Genomic DNA, 18856 nt, shown 5'->3' with positions numbered 1-18856 from the left:
GAATTTCGTAAAATAAAATTGCAAGATGGAATAAAATAGAGACAGAGACAGAGAGAGAAAGAGAGAAAGAGGGAGGAAAAAGAAGCGGAAGAAAAAAAGAAGATATAAAAAGAATGGCACAAAGAATCTTCGGATACATAGCATTCTCAGTTATTGATTGACGCATGATAAGTAAATCTGCGTAAATCAATAATCATGTTTCTGTATCTGCTTCTGATATTTAAATTGCAAAAGAATTCTTTATTTCTCAAGAAGTAATCATAGGAGTTAATGTTATGTTAATCAAAGAATAAGAGAAATATTAGTTAATTAGATAATTAATTTTTTGTCATATAATTTTTTAAGAGAGGAAGAGTATTTTATCTTACAATTTAAAATTTAAAAAAAGAAAAAAATAGGAAACTAGATATTGACATAAAAAAGTAAAATTATTATCTACAGGGATATAAAAATGTTTGAAAATTCATATACTCTTTTTTCCTTTTTAAAAATTTTTATCTTTTTTAAAATAAGAATATGAATTTTTTAGCTTCTTATAAAAATGTAATAAATTAAAATATCCTTATTAATTCACTAATTAATATTGAAATTTCTTAAGGTTCATATCTTTTAAAGCAACTAAGTATTTCATATTACAAATCAGAAACAATAATCAGAAAAATATATTCCATTTTCTACAAAATTTTATAAACACATGATGTATAAATAATAGATTTAATACAAAAATTTCAGTATTTACTGTTTTAACGTTCTGTGTAAATTTCCACGTTCGTCAGAAATGTTTCAATTTCTTCGCTTAGTTCTCGAAAATTAAAGAACGAAGTATATAATATAATGGTTTAATTGGAATTAAATGATTTAATCAGTAGAAAATAGTGGATTGTTTTGTTTGCCGTTAATTATTTTTTATGTCATTTTAATTATTTTTTGTCACTACGTGAAGTTCGTTTCATCATAGAAGTCTCTTTCTGCAAAACGTGCCGAGTTTCCTGTCGCGATATTTGCTGATACTCAGCACTGTCCTACTTGCCGAGCCTTTTCTTTTCTGAAATAACGCTTACAATAAAAACTAACGTAATGTATACAGTAAAAACCTCAAATGAATATTTTCTCGAATGAAGAAAGTATTTTATAATCTAAACTAAACATAACATAGTGCTTCAAATTAATTCACGTAAGTCATATTAGTTCAAATTAAAAAGAATAATGAATTTTAATATATGAAACATATAATAATATATGTAATAATATATGTAACATATAATAATATATTAAATAGTGAGAGAGAATATTTAAAAAAATTCATATTACTTAAGAAAATTTATGTATCATACACAATTTGTTCAGTACTTTAACATTGTACTTTGTAATAATTGAACTTACAATAAACCATGAATTATTATTATTATTACAACATTTTTAACAATGTAACAGCGTATTCCGCGTTTAGAATATCATGAAAAAAAATTCATCTCACTGGATGACTCACTGGGAGCTTTTGTGGAAATAAAAATTTGCTTCGTAAGAAGAGCTCTTTCGTAGATAAAGTTCTGGAGGATCATATATTGTGCAATCTGTCATTGGCTTCACCATCACAGCACCTGCCTTAGCTTACACATAATATTCCTCACCATTAGACAGCGATGAGCAAAGGACGACGAAATCTTCGCACAGTTTTTCTTGATTTATCTTGATGAAAGTAAATTAATAATCTGTACACTAGTGGCCCACTTTAGTAGATTTTTGTTTCAATAAAGACTCTTCTATCCTTTCGAAATTCTTGAAAGTGCCCGTCTTAATTTTCATTCATTGTTCAACTCACATCAGAATCATCACTATGAGTTTTCAATTTTCAAGCTCTTGGAAATTACATACTCGCATGAAACATGCATTTTGCACCACTAACATTGCAACCCGAAAAATCGTATATTTATTGGTTGGTACTGTAAAAACAAGTTCTAATCACGCGATGCATTTTTACGTGCATCGGCTGATCACCAATTGAAGTGATAATGAATAATACGATGAAGAATATACAATCATTGCACTGAGTTGCATCGTTGCATCTGTCCACGCTCGTCAACAATTTTCCTGATCTGTGAATGCATCCGGATTGAGAATTCAGAAGTTATTGGAGTAATCTGTAACAAAACGATAGATTTGTGTTTTTATTATTAAATAAGATACGCCAGAAATAATACAATTATTCAAATCAATAAAAAAAATATAATTTATATTGTCCACTTAATTCTTAATTGATTATTTCCTCATAATTATACATACATATTTAATATATAAATTTTTTTTTTCAAGAAGAATCAAATCAAAGTAATGTTAATAATAAAACTTAATTATGCTACTCGCAAATAAACAACAATTATTATAATATAATTAAATATGACAACAAACGGCGCCATTTTCTTTTATGAATAGATTTTTTTATCAATTTAAAGCTAATGTTTCTTGAGTAAATGTTTTTTGAATAACATAAATCGAAAGAAACACGGAATATTCTAACAAGTAAGTAACTTGTAAGTATATAATCCCATGCCTTCTTTTTATTTGTAAATTTTTGACACTATTCTTATAAACAAGATTTAAAAGAAAAAGTTTCAATAAAAATAATATCGCAATAAAATCTATTATCTATTTATACTGTTAAAATTTCATTTTTGTAAAGTCAATTTTAATAATTTACGACATAAGAAGTATCAATATTGTGACATTTTCTTTGTAAGAAAATTAAATTTAAAGCTTGATAAAAAATCTATGCATAAAAACAGATATGGTAATATTTAAATGAGTTGCATGGTGTAGCTTTTAGAAGAAACATCATTTTACACACAGTGTATCGCTTACTCCATCTTCGCCTATCTTGCGATGCAATCATTTGCTTCCCCCCGGGTACAAACCGTGTACTCCGGGTGAACCTTCGTGAGAAAAAAAAGGTCGTATTACCATAGTCTGGCTCGGCGCATTTGACTCACAGAAAAGGTTATTTCCCTTATCCGTTCTCTTTGCCGGAGATTCGGTCGCGAAAACCGCTGTTTATGCGATCGATGGTAATGTGGATGTGAGAATGTTACCTATATTTGCTCACATGGTGGATGCGAATTACATATTAGGATGGCGAGAGGGTGGCAGTGGATGAGTAGCGCTGTATAGTTTAAGTACGCGTTTCATTTGAATATATTAATTATTCATTTTACATGCCGTGTGGAAGCCGCGTATCGCGTTAATCCTTGCACGATTACCGAATATGTCGAGCACGATTTTGCGCCGATCGCAATTCATCGCTTGCATTTATGCGTGATAAAATAATTTGTACAACGTCGATAGTAAATTGATGTTCCAATTAATGACTTTGATTAATCCTTATATTTATGATTATTTCTTTTTGGAGAAATGTCTTATGATTACATTTATTTCGAAAATAATAGAAATTATCAGATAATATATCGTTCTTACAAATATCATTAGTAAAAATAAATTACAAAATTTGAATAAAATGGATGAGTCATATAGCCTTCGAACAAAATTATGTTCATGCTATTAATACTTCACGTACAATATGTATGTACAATATATACATAATATATTGATCAACATTATCAACATTTGTGATTTATAGTATAGTAATCTATCATGGTCATTGTATATTAATTTCAATTCATAGTTAATAAATGTAAATTCAGAGATACATGCAGAAATACAATCTCTACTATTCTATATTATAATTATCTGCTGATTATGTCTGTAGTATACTACTGTAAACAAGTGGGTTATCAATATCCATATATCAAGCCATCGCATTATTGGATCGCTTTAAGACGATGCATGACGATATTAATAAATCTGTTTATCAAAAAATCTATACTCATATTCAATTTTATTTATATATAATATTTTTTTAGTTATATTATGTGTGTTTAGTTCTTTTGTGCATCTATTTTATGTAAATTATTTTTCACAATAAAGCGATAACATATATATGTAACATATGTATCGCTCCTTTATTTCGAAAGTGATACTTGAGAAACATGATCTTTAATTATTACTATAAATGAATTAAATAACATGAGGTTTGTTCACGTGCTTGAAATCTTCAAAAATATTTGCACTAAAAATAAAAAATATATATATTCGAACACTAAAGAGAAAAAAAGCGAAGATGCTTACTGCAAAAAGTGCAACTAACGCGAATAGACCTATGATAGAGTAAACATTATACTAATCATTAAAAACAAAAACTTTATAAAAAAAAAATAACAATTAAAAAAGAGTGATTTTTTAAGAATTGTGAAAAAAAAATGTCAAAAATGATATTTGATCATATTAAAAAATATTCTTTTTATTGATATTTTTTTGATTAGTGAATAATTTTCTATCAAGTTGAAAAATAATTTTTTTTCTTTTCTAGAAAACTTAATTTTTTTTTTATCACTTTTGAAGAAAGAGAGTAATATAATGATTGATATATAAATTAAGTAAATTTCACACACACACACATAATATAAAAATAAAATATCTATATAAAACTAATTACGCGAGTTATCGAATCTATAAAAAATAGAATACCTAATTAATAATTTTATTTTGATGTGTTTTTTTATTGGTACAATTTCCCGATTCATGCAAATACCAAATAATTATAAACGCTTGCCAGAATGAAAAAACGAACCAATTGATGTAACTTCATTTTTCAATTTGAATTTCATGTTTAAATTTCAGTGAATATTTGCGTTCATTTAAATATTATTAAATATGACATTATTAGCTACATTAAAGAGTGACATTTTTTAACATAAAAGGTAATTCGAAATTGAATAGGTTAATAAGCCCTACAAGCAATTTCAGCGTTCTATTCTTCGTGGTTCATCGATGCGTCACTACCGTTATTCCACATCGCTGAAGATTGCTCGCAAAATAAGTTGGTCATATATCTACAATATCCACGCAGGTGGAAATCATTTTTGCGCACCGCGCTGAAAATAATATTTCCGCGAACAAACGCACACATCACCTTTCTGCGTCGGAGAAAATAATACTGATGGGACAAAAATAAATTTCGATTAGCTGTGTTACTGGAACGAGAGGGAAAAAAGGTTGTGGTTCCACACGGAAATACCGATTGCTGCGACAGATAGGGTGAACAGTTCGCAGTCCGCAGTGTATAATAGATATTTAAATCCTGCGGTTTGCGAAAGCCGATGCGTTGTGGCTCACAGTACTGTTGAATATCGATATTATTTCGTTTTACTACAGCGTGAGTGTGAGCGGAAATAGAAATGAGATTATTGGTGACAATGTTACACAGGTCGCCCTACAAGCCATCATATATCTTTTAATAACAAATTGTTACAAATGTAATTACAAAATTATATATATGTAGAACATTACAAATATATGATTATATTGAGTTAAATTATATCAAATAAAATTTTTAAGAAGTTAGATTTTTAAAGTATGTAATTAAGTATTGTTTTTTACTTAATTTCCTGAATTATATTATTCAAAAAAAATATATAACTGGTCCTAATTACGTTAAAATAGCGAAACAATTGATCGATAAATAAGAAATTAATTTATTTCGTTATATTTCTACAATATAAAAGTTGTTTGAAATTTCTCAAAACTGTATCAGTAGAAGCAGAGAGATTTGAAGAGATCTGCAATGTTTGTACGTAGCAAAATATACATTATATTACGTGTACATATACATAGTATATGTAGTATATATAGTACCAGACGCGTTCCATATTCTACATTTGCAAAAATTGCTACCGTTCCATGGTTAAACGAGACGATAAACAAATATACAAAGTGGTTGCAGATGGTTACATCGTGAAATGTACATATTGTGTATACGTTAATATTGATATTTTTAATATTGATGTTTTTATTGATATCGTGTAAAAGTACGATGCAAATACATATAATAAAAGATTATATCGACTGTTAAAATTTTAAAGAATACTCGAATTCTCTTCTCTCTCTCTCGATGTAAGAAACGTTTTCGTAACATTATTTTTATAAAACATATTATTTAAAATTTTTGTTTTATGTATGTATGTACATTTAAGATAACCTAATTAAAGATCAAAATGTATATATTAATGTTGTTATAATGTTGTAAACTTATAAAAAATATAATGATTACTTTGGCTTATATGTTTTATTTATTGTTGATTTTTTATATTATTGTACATTTAAAAGTAATAATAATTTTATGTTAAACTATTAGATGTGTAAATATTTAACATGGCTTTTGTAATTATAATATCATGCTTTGTAACTTGTTCATAAAATCAATCATTATTTTTTGTATCCTATTATTTTTGATGTATAATAGAGATATAATATAAAAAAATTTTTAAAAATATAGAAAACTATATGCTTAATAAAATATTCCAAATATAAGTACAATAATTTAATGTTTACGAAATATGCTACACTATATATTGTATATTAATATAATAATATTAATAATATCACAATTAATTTTTTATTTTAATAACATTATGAAGAATCAGTGATGCAATTAATGTATAAGTAGTTAAAACTCGCTCGATATACCTAAACAAATATCAGAAATAATTCTTTGTGACAATTCACAATTATTTTTTCTTATCTACGATGCACAAACAACGTACATACATATATACATAAGAGTCGAGTTTTTTGCTTTTTAAGCGGGTACGCATTTGCAAAGCGTTCGACATTTTTTATCTTACTTCCGATTAATAGATAGTTCAAACGAATGTCGCAAAGGATTTATCAGCGCAAGCGCGATAAGCGTATTCAAAATCTGTGCATTTTTTTCTTTTTTTCTTCTCTTTTGAGTTTCAGATTCCTCTTTCCATCAAGGGAAACAATAGAACGATATGTCAACGAACTTTCGTCAAATATAACTGACAATTCTACGTTTCAATCGCAATCAAGACCATTTTTTCTCAATTTTCAAAGAAAAATATTTATAAAGGTTTAATTAATATTACTGGCTCATGCACTCAAAATTTTAAACTAAAAGATAAATTAGATAAATATTAAAACTCTTTTTTTCTACCCGATATTCAATTTTATTGCGAGACAATATCATTTCTAAATATTCGCGTATGTGTAGAGTAATACAAATAATAATCTCATCAGCTTCTTTTTTTATTTTTAAAAGTAATCATACAAAATCTGAAATTACATAATAATGGAAATAATTGAAATATTCTTCAATATTTAATTTAATTATGAACTATTAAAAAATAATTGAACAATTTGCAACTTGTTCCTATATTCTATTCATTATAAGATGCAATAAAAAATAAATTAAAGTCTAATTTTATCTCTTTCATTCTATATTGTTCTATATCTATTATACTTTCGTCACCTACAAAGCATCTCTATTTCTTTTTTCCTAAATCATGCTCTCTTTTATGTGTACGTACGTTCTTAATGAATTCAATGAACACTTTACAGTTTTATTGATTCTCCGTTCGTGGCGCTTGGGTTATTTGGACTGCGGCCAAGCGTGGCAAAAAGAATTTGCGCGTTTGAATGTATACGGAAAGCCACCGTGTTTGTTCGTTAAACGGATGAATTCGTTTATCCGCGAGCGCCGGTTAATTTGGAGCCGAAACCTCCTGACAAATAACCTCCTAGCCGCTCTTTCTCTCGCCCCTTGCGTCAGTAAATCGGTTAATCACTTCAATAATCGATAAGCCGTAACCAACAATTAGACAATTATTATTGACAAACGATGTGCCAGGAGATAAATAGCAGTCTTTATAAATTCAAAAGGCGTGAATGCCGCTGAAAGGACACGATTCAGAACAATAAATCATTGAAAATTACAGGCGAACCAGTAGCTATTTGCTATATTACGGAATCATCATGGAATTCGAGTGTGGAAAATATATCATACGATAATGGCATAGCCACGCGCAAATACAATTTAAATCTTGTTGCACAAAATACAATACGCTGCATTGACGATCATAGAATTTATTCATTTAACAATTCATATTATCTCAATCTTTTTCATTAGCGTTCCTCTTATAGATATCAAAGGAGCAACGATAAATCCTGTCAGTTAAATAATGTTTTGTTATTTTCAACTTCCACTTCGTGTGTCAAAATGTAAATCAATCCATTTCTGTGATTAGTTTAAAAATAAACGACGTTCATATTAATGTTGACACTTAATAAATAAAAAAACCAAATTTCAGTCAAATTTAATATATTTTTTAAGTTAAATTATTTAATTCCATTTGAGTTAAATTAATGATATATTAAGCACTAACAGTGACGATCAATAAAAATAACTCTAATTGGATATAATTTGACATTTTAAATAAAATTTTGTGGCTACTTTGTAGTATTAAAAACACTCGGGTATTTAGGAATGCAGTAAGTCTAGTGCAGTAAAAGGCGAAGTACAAAGAGAATTTCCATTTGGTTGATCAAATAAATACTTGAACCGTTTAGGTCAACAGATGCCTCAAAGGCAGTTGATTAACACTGAACTCTAACTAACGTTATAAATTACGTCAACAGGATGGAAATGCGAAGCAGCAAGTTCAATAAATTCGCTTGTTGATGATTACAAGCATGCAAAGCAAAATGCAATTCGAGTCAAATTTATCACTAAAGTGTTTTATTGATACTTCATAGTATGATGAATTCGTTAATCGCATAAATTGATGCTAAAAAATAGGAAATAAAACGTCAATCAAACGTAAATTAATTTGTGTTATCCGCATTAAAATCCTCTTTCGACTGATTAGAAAATTTTCAGCGCTGAATTATCGAATCAGTATTAAAAGAAAATAATTTATTACATGAAACAGAAAATATATATTCAATTATCAAATACAGCGATATAACTGACTTTTAGTTCAATGCATTCTATAAAGTACCCTAATTTTTGTTTAACAAATTTGCCTATTTGAATTAATAACCTTTCTTACTTGCGCGTTTTACACATTTCTTATAAATAATTATATTTTATATATGTTATGACTACTTATACGACATGTAAATGCAAATAGATTATTAAATTTGCAACAGATTTTTCCAAATAATTTTTCTGTACCGAATGTTTCCAAATACCCCTGTATCTCACACGAATTTACAATTATTTATTTACTTCATGTAAAAGTTTAGTATAATTTTTTTAATTGGAGATTTTTATCCCAACTGCGTTGTTTAACAAGGGCATAAAAGTTACGTCGTCGCTAATTGTATGGATTCGACAGAAATTATCTCTAAACATTTTTTTCATAATTTATTTGCGAGATATATATATATATATACACTAGAATCAGACATTTTAACCGACAAAGTTATCCAGCTGATAGCTTAAACACAAGTCAGAACAGACACATTGAAGGATTTAATGCTAAATCCGCTTTGTACAGTTTTGGAAAGTAATTGGCACTTGTTTCGTACTAATTGACAGTTTTATACTGCGCTTTTATAGCAAAAACATAAAGAACAGACTATATAACAATAATATAAATAACATTCCTTTTTTTTATTAAATCTTTCATACTCAATGTAGTCATGTGTACATTTATGTTAGAATTTGAAATATATTTAAAGATTTATAATTTTGAAATTTCTTTGTATAGAAAAAGAGTGTCCAGCTTTTAAATGCGGTATTTCAAATGCGGTTTCTCAGATCTATAGCCTCTTATCTTTTTTAACACAAAATTAATTAATTGATTATAAAGATATTAATTTCATAATGTAATACATTCTTCTATTGTTTTCTGTCTAGATGTAGTTTAAATAATCAATAAAAGTAACTAATAGATATTATATTTAAAAAGTCATTTAAAAATATGTGATCTAAAAAAACAAGAACTCCGAAAGATTCTTTGTCAATTTGTGTCAACTTGTTCTATATTTCAAATTAAGTAATAGTATAATCATAAAAAAAATTAAGAAATAAAAAATTCCAAATTCTCTTGATATATGTGCAGATTCCATTAAAGTAATTACCGACAAGACTTAAAAAATCTCTTATTTGTCAGGAAAATAGTACCCACGAGATTCGGCGGAGACGGACGATTAAAATTTGTGAAATTTGCTTGAGAACCAGCCTGCGTCTCTTAAGATAAGGCAAGGCGTTGCGTAATTGGATTAAACCGATGAATCACAGTTCTTAAGCTGTTTATATACCCTTGAGATCTCTCCTCTTTCGCATATTGTTCTTGCCGTAGTAGTAACGATGAAGATCTTCGTCAGTTATATATAAGAAATATTATGTATAAAGCACTTCAACCACGTTTACTCATCATTTATTACTTTTTATTTAATGTTGAATAAATATTGAATATGTATTTACACACACACACACACAAATTTTTTAAATATTTTATAAATACAATATACTAATAACAAAATATATAAATAAAAAATTAATAACTGCATCTTTTTTGCACTCTCAATTGCCTGTCAATTAATTTATATTTATTTGTTATTTCGAGAGCTCAATTAATTTTATTTTATGTATACATTTTAAAATAAAAAATTGTTGTAAGCAGAGATAATTCTATTATATCCACATTTACTGGATTTTTAAATAAAACAAAACTCAAAATATATTAACGTAATATAACATACATATATATTTATCAAATTTTATACTTCATAATATTTTAATTAGCATACGGAATTTATATTTTCTAATAATATAACATTTTTTGTAATAGAAGAGGGAATTTTCAATAAATTTCAACAGGAAATGATAAGCATGGGCTAATAAAGAATCGTGTAAATAAATAAACAGCAATTTCCTGGTTGCAAAAAATACAGGAATGCAGATATATCTGAAAAATGAGACTGCCAATGTATCACGTTCGTTCGATAAAAATATTCAATACGTATATTTTTTTAATTAAATGAATGAGGCCATATGTATGTTTATGTTACGTGTGTGCATGACATACCCAACGAATAGCATGGCATAACGTCATTTTCAAATTGCGAGACGTCATGCACAGATCCCATGTCATCGGATAATAGCGGACACCTGCCTTGCGATTTTATGCCTCAATTCAGTGCTTAATGATGATATTTCACATGAAGTAATAACGTAACTTCTGTTCAAAATATGCCTAATATATTTTTAATTATAAAAAATTAATAAATAATATTATTTATTTGATAATTATTACATAATTATAATTACAATTATATAATTATAATTTATTGCAATATTATAATTTATAATATAATTACAACTTTAACCATTATTAATTTAAAAACTATTACAGCTTCGACACTTTTGCATTAAAATTTTTGTCTAGAAATTTCTTCAAGAATACGTCTTTAAGAGGAAATGCGGTGATAGGACCTTATATATAATATGTATACACGTATTTATTGATATTACATTAACAAAATAATTATTATCTCATCCGTTATTCATTAAAATGATTACATTAAAATTCAAAATTTTTTATTTTTAATATTATTTTGATATTTATTTTAAGCATTATTACATATTATAATTTAAGGGAGTATATATTCCTATAAGAAATAAAGGAATTATTCCATAAGTTTTTCCGTTTTTGTACATATAAACCACATAATATTAATTGCTTATATCTTGATGTATTGATTTCAAAGAAATCTAGCTGATTATCTAGCTTAAATAAAATCACAGCAATCACATCGCATAGTATCGATTACATTGAATAAAACTGTAGAACTTTATGTTATAGAGCTTCTGGAAAAATTCCCTGCCGAGGAATCGAATTCTAGTCGCGCGTTCTCCGATGAGAATATGGAGAATGTGCATACGTGACAACAATTCCATGACGACTCCATCTTGACGATAGTATTAACCTCGGTTTGCAGATCGCGTGCGTAACTCGGTGCGACGGGAAAGCCACGTGCGGCATCACGTCTCTCATCATATGCACACACGGTGAATTACACACGACGTCAGACACACTTCGTGATAGTGAAGGATGTCACCGGATTTAATTCGGCGGTTTGTCGGTGCTCGAGCGATCGAAACCGTACCAAGAGTGACAGAGACAAGAGTGCTTCGTGAGTTACCTAGCGGTCGGAACCCGTGATGAGAGGGGTTGAGGTTGCGAGCAGGGGGAGGCTGAAAGGGGAGGAGAAATGCTCCTCTCTCGTTCTGTGTTGCCCCGGGTACAACAACGATGTTTTGCGATGAGGGATGGACGGATGTGACGTCACGGGAGCTCACGCCGTGATCTATGGCGGCTGATAATGAAAGCGCAGAGGTGAGATACCGCGATGGAAACTATACCATATAAGCTATAGTTTCCGCGGGAGCCGTCACACGGCAATGCCGCAGCATTCAACCACTCTCTCCCCCTCCCTTTTGCGTCAACCAACCCCTGTTACCTCACCGCCGTTTCCTCCCGCAGCTCATCGCGAAATTATATCTTCACAATAGGGGATTCGACGCGGTGACGATAAAAGCTTGAATTATGAATATCGGTTAATTCACGTTACGCATTCGGGAACCGCGATATGGATGATCTGGCGCGAACGTTACTTTATGACGCGGTCGCGCGATCCCGCTCGCGCCGCTTCGATGGCGAACGCGCGAATACTTGCAATTATCGTGGTATGCAATATGCCGCAAGCTCCATTCGACCCACTATAGCAGCTGGAGGTCCGGTAATGCGCGCGGTATGTCGATGTCACGTGTAGTGAATATGAGCAATAATAGTTTATAACAAATAGTTTGCAGGGTTTTACGCGGCATGTTGCGTAATAAAGGAACTGTAAATACGATAAAGTTTTCCTACAGCAATTGGTTGGTTATGGCATACAGCTTCAGATGTGAAATCAAAAGTAAACATATATCTTAGTTTCAATTTGTTTAAAATTAATTGGTCTTTTTTTCACATTGGTCACTTTTCGTGAACTAGCAATCCCATTTGAGATCACCCTTTTTTATTTTGTAAACTTCTCACTTGTATGAAACTTGACCTATGAGGTAATTTAATAACACGTTATTTAAATCTGAAGTAAAAAACAAAAATGATGGGTTTATAGCGGGCAGAATTAAAAAAAAAAAGATTTAATTATTACAAAATTCGGTGTTTTAGAGAATTTTTAATTGCGAAGTATAACATCAAGTTTCCAGTTTCGTTTTATTTGTATCTCATCAGTGCTATGCAAACAGTGATTATTGACTTGAATTAGTTTAATTATTAAGTTTCAAATTTTGATTACTGTGACACTATCTTCCTTCATAAAGATTATTACCTTTTTGAAATTTGATATTTTCAGGCTACATTCAAACTCAGTACCAAAGAATCTTTTAAAACCAACCTTTCACGATAATCAGATTATTTCTTTGAAATTTTTAGAGTTCTGAAGCCAGAATCAAATTCAGCGATCCTAAAAACTCTTAGAAAATAAAATCTTCTAAGTTACGTTATTAAGCTCCGATCCTCAAAGGGTTAATAAGAATCAAGACCTACTTCCGAACTACTTTATTTAAATGAAAAGTTCTTAAAAGAATTCATATGCTTTGTTTATATGTATAATATATACAGCAATATATATAATAATACAAATATATTTATAGATTAATCAATCCTTTAATCAGCAAAGTTTTCAATTCAAAATATAATGGTTTATTTGTCTCTTTTAAATAAATTATTTGTTAAAATAATTGATAAAAAACATGATATATTATGCAAAAAATTATTCTCATATTTCTTTATTTATCAATTTTGATATAAAAAAGTCAGATCTAGTTATGTACATTACATTAAATTAAATTTTATTAAATTAAATTAAATTATATTTAATGTGGAGAAAATAATTATAATTAACAAATAAAGTTTATGCAAGTTAAATCAATTTATTCTATCAATCTGTTTTATACGGTTTTAATTTCTTTCTTTCCATATCTCTACTTTTTGTATGCAGAAGAGAAACACGTAATCAATATATAATAATTAAGAAGAAAACAAATACCTTTATTAATTTTACACAATTACTTTTAATAATATACTCTTAATATTTAGAAAGTTTTAAATTATTATAAAATAGATTAGCTTATGTTTGAATATTGATTATTTAAAATGAATTAACAAAAAATATCAAAATTAATAAAATTTATTTAATAAGAAATATTAAGGAATAAATAAACAACGTAATAAATTCATTCAAACAAAAAATATTTATATATAATATTTAAAAAAGATAAATGTTTACTAAATTTTTTAAAATTTAATTTTGTAAAAAAATAGAGCAGAGCTTTATTGTATCATAAATATTTCAATAAACTGCAACACAAATTACAAATATCAATCTCATTTAAATTCATAATATTAAAATTGAAGTAGACTAGAGAACTGATATATTTAATTATTTCTCGCAATAAATTAAACTTATTTGTTATTTATAATTATATTGAAATAAAATAAAAATAGAAATAATGCGAGACCTTACGAATAATATAACGAGTGTATACTTCAACATGGAATTTAATTTGAAAATTGTTTGACACAAAGCAGAATCATCAATAATAAATGTTAGCTTAAATTATAAAATTTTACATTAATATAATCTAGAGTTCTTATATGTGACAAAAAATTTTACATTAATATAATCTAGAGTTCTTATATGTGACAAAATAGATAAAAATTAGAATTACTCATTAAAATGTAAATTCGTGCGTGCAAATTTTATTCAAGTGGGTCATTATATCTGACCTGTTTATTTTAACATCTTGGTTAAAGTCTGCTTTTAAAACATTTCGCAATTACACAGTTACACAGAAATACAAAGTTATGACGTATTTCAAAACAACTTTCCTAATCGGATTTACATAACTTTCGAAATAAAACAGCTTACATGTTTCCAACTGTTGTAATTATATGAAGCAAAACATATTTTTTTATGATGAGATTTTGTAAAACATTTTACTTAAAAATTTATCAAAAGTTGAAATACGATTATTTAAATTAGTAGAATGCTACATCGATTATTTTAACAATTTTAATATATTCTAGGATTTTGATATATTCTAGTTAGTCAGTTTTAATTAAATTAGCATTTGTGTAATCAGACACATGAAATGTAAGAAAAAACTAATAAAATATTCGATTACTTAACTCAAATTTCTATTAACTACTGGTAATCTCATCACGTAATTTCATTAATAAGTGATCAGACATATTCGTGTTCAAAATTGATATAGAGAAAGTTATTTAATATCGTTGATCCTTAATTGACAATTTTGTAATCAATCGAAAAACTTTAGAAAAATTAAAAAACTCATCAAATAGCAAATAAAATGCAATTGTATATTAGCATGCTTGATACAGATAGACATCACTCTATCTATAGCATAAGAAAGTAAATTCATTTAAATTTTGTTAAATTATTTTTTCGTTTATATATATAATTTCAATTCATATACAAAATTAAGTATACAATATAATCAGAAAAATATTATAGTTAAATACCATGTTTGTATTGTTTATACGATTCGTACCATTACATAATTTTGTAACTTTTATTATAATAAATTTTTATTATAACATTTCGTGGAAAAGTATGCGATCAAAACAAAATGTGGAAGTTTTGTAAAAATTGTTTTGAAGTAATAGATATATATTTAATTTTTTATACAAACTTCAAAATTTTCAAAAAAAAAGATCTCTTTTGTCTTTCAACTAAATCTTTTTGAAGTAGAATCTGTTTCTCAAGTTATTCAAAATAACGTTCGGTTAGTTCAATATAGTATAAGGGTTTCGATATCGCTAGCAAGCCACGGTGATCCTTCTGCTTTTCTTTTCTTCTTGCAGAGGGATGTATATTTCGCGTTAACCCAGAAACTCGCTTGGTACGGGCTTCTCTTATAAGTCGATGAGCTTCCTGAGAACTCATCTGAAACTCGGATTAGGCGGCAACACGAAAAAAATCAGGAGTGTGAGGATGAGGAAAAATAAAGCAACTTGTATCGTGGACGCAAAGAATATGTCCAGCATGCGAAAAAAGTAGCCACGAGACAAGGGTGATAAATTCGATTAAATTAAAGGAAATTTCTAAACGTCTAAACAAAGATTTTCGAAGAAAGCGTTATTATTGATAATTATCTAAGGCGTTTTTTGATATTAAAACGTTAATAATTATAAAAATGTTCAATTTACAAAGGAACTTTACAACGACTGTAATAAATGCGGCAATGTAATTTTATAGTGAAAGCTAATCACGGCGATTTTCAACATAGCGTTGTGTGCTATGCGTTACTTTCAAACAAATTTCGATGCCAATTTCGCCGCAGTGGATTATTGGGAACGATTATTTAACAATCTGTAGAGCCTTTTTAGCATCTAAAGCTTATGAGATTGTTCACATTCTCATTATAACTGATAATTTTAAATGGAAAAGTTAACTTTCCACATTTTTCATTCTTTTACTGATATTTAAATTTTACCTTTCCACGATTAATGTTTAAATGTAAAAGCGGAAAATAATACCTAATTTTTTCACAAATAATTAATCAATATTTAAAAATATGTCAGATGCTTATATTACAAATGCATCATAAATTTAATCAATAAACTTAAACTAATGTACGAGTAAGTCAAATCTTATGCACAGACACAGATTGCAACTGAATCTTATGTAAGTTTAATGGGCTATAAAATTTGAATTTTATCAAAATCAAAATAAATTATTGTCTTGAAAGTGATCAAAGAATCTGTTAAGCTCAAGAATTCGTTGTAGATATCATAAATTACTTCTTTCATATATGTATGATCATATATTATACAAAACTATTACTTTATTATCCGATGACATAATACAATTGGTTATTTTTTTGACACAATATACAGTTTGTTATTTTTTTCAAAAAAGAGAGAAAGTGCTGCGAAAATTTGATAACTTTCTGTATTTTATAATATTAAAGTTTGTGCTTACCTTAATACTGTCATCTGGTGAAGACATAGCTCATCGTCAGGTGAACCAACCAAAGATTAAGGAATGCTCTTGAAACTCCGTTTCCGTCGTGCACAGCGGCTGGCAGTTCACCTGAAATTACATCGGGGTTATTACATCTTTCATCTTATTGTTCAATTTATCAAACGAGGTTAAACGAAGAAGTAATCCGCAGCGACAGACATAATAATTGAAAAGCTAAGAAGAAAAACCAATTAAATTTAAACTCCTATAAAGCCTTGTCTTATTAACCAAGCAACCAAATATCTTTATACTTATACCTATGCACATAGAGAAATTAATGTAAAAAAAATACATTTATAAGTATATAACAAAATAATTTTTCATAAACTTTAAGTAAGATTTCAATATTACTTGCATAGATTAAATAATCTTTGTATTATATGACATTTGCAATTTGATGCGATTTTAATTTTGAAGAATAAAGAGCGTTTGCTTTTACTACTGAAAAGTTTGTGCTTCCAAGTTTAATTGGTTTTCCGTTTCAGCTTTTAGTGGTTAGTCGTCATGTTGGCGCCACAATATGGACATTAGCTATAGTAAAATCATTGAATGCTTCTCGAGTCAAATGGCTCGAAAATCGTGGTGTTAAATATTCGATTTCCGTAGAAAGCCCATACGACGAGCGTGCGCGCGCGTCTCTCGTCAACAAGAACACATTTGTCATTTCATTAATGGTTGTGTTCCGTCTATAGGTTTTCCGTCAGATGCAAGCCGCTGTGGGTTGACGTATTTTCGTGGCCTCTGTTTAATCGCTCTTCGACCGAGTTACGTTTCCCAGATAATGGCTGAGGCCTCCGGGCTTTCGAGAAATTAGGCGGCTCTTATTAATGGCTCTTACAACGTTGTACGCTTCGATATCCTATGTTCAAATATTTACATATACGAATACATAGATATCTATGTATATCTGTAATCAAGATAAAATTAAAATGTTTACGCATAAAATACTTCCATATTGATATTCTTCATATTTCGTCTCGGCTTTTTAAAAAATTAGTAATTTATTTTGGTAATATAATTATATTTTTAATTAAATAATTTATTTAAGATTTATAGTTTTTTAAAATTTCATTCGACTAAAAAAAATATACTGTTGTTCGTAAATGCGATTTTGTCGTATTTCATGAAAAGTTAAGTTAAAAAAAGTTAATAAAAAATTTTTTTAAAATGCAAATTGAGAAAATTAAAAAAGAATTTGTTTTCTCTTTTCTTTTTTTTTGTAAACTAGATCTTTAATTTTAACGTTAAAAATATTTTGTAAAAATGAGTTTTTACATAAGAAATTTGATACCATTGCAAAATATTATTATACTAATTTTTTGAAAAACTAAAAAATAAACTTACAGCTCTATTTCTCTTTTTTTAAAGTCTTTAAAAACTTTTTTATAACTTTTTTACCTTGAACATTTCGTGAGATGCTGAGATGCAAGAAAATCGCAAGCATTCCCGAATTCATGAACGATAGTGTATGTATAAGTTATTTAAGTAATTCAATTATGAATGAGTAATGTAAATTCTTTTTGTGTAAATATACAAATCAATATTGGTAGATGTTATACTGAGTAACAGGGAAGAGGAGGTGTCTAGTTAACTCTACATAGTGGATTTGCGGCAGTTATTTCTGTAATTATTATTGTGATGATCCGAACAAATAGTACTGTTATGCAACGCGTCGTTCATGCGTTGGTCAGGTTTCATGTGTTGATCAAGTTTCTTATACGAACGAAAATGTAAAAATCATCAAAATTTTCTATATCTATGTAGACAATAAATAATAGAGATTTAATTATAGTGGTAAAACTCATTTATTTCATTAATCATGTTTATAATTATGTTTCTTTTTTCACCGTAATATGTTTCGGTATATACGACATAATTCCGA

At 28.2% G+C, this 18856-nt stretch overlaps 1 protein-coding gene across 3 annotated transcripts in view; it reads right to left on the bottom strand.

The window, feature by feature from the left end:
* Window positions 1-1730: 1730 nt before the first annotated feature.
* LOC108747614 overlaps window positions 1731-18856 on the bottom strand; it is a 253950-nt gene continuing 236824 nt past the window's right edge. For all 3 annotated transcript variants that reach the window (XM_018485196.1, XM_018485199.1, XM_018485197.1), the window contains exons 10-11: window positions 16933-17043; window positions 1731-2141 (exon numbers count right to left, since the gene is read on the bottom strand). In XM_018485196.1, coding sequence (XP_018340698.1) covers window positions 16943-17043 — 101 coding nt within the window. In that variant the 3' untranslated portion in view covers window positions 1731-2141; window positions 16933-16942. The remainder of the gene's footprint in view (window positions 2142-16932; window positions 17044-18856) is intronic.

The sequence above is a fragment of the Trachymyrmex septentrionalis genome, unplaced genomic scaffold (genome assembly GCF_001594115.1).
Source record: "Trachymyrmex septentrionalis isolate Tsep2-gDNA-1 unplaced genomic scaffold, Tsep1.0 scaffold20, whole genome shotgun sequence".
Lineage (NCBI taxonomy): Eukaryota > Metazoa > Arthropoda > Insecta > Hymenoptera > Formicidae > Trachymyrmex > Trachymyrmex septentrionalis.
Note: the sequence above shows the minus strand (reverse complement) of the source record. Positions and strands in the feature narration are given on the sequence as shown.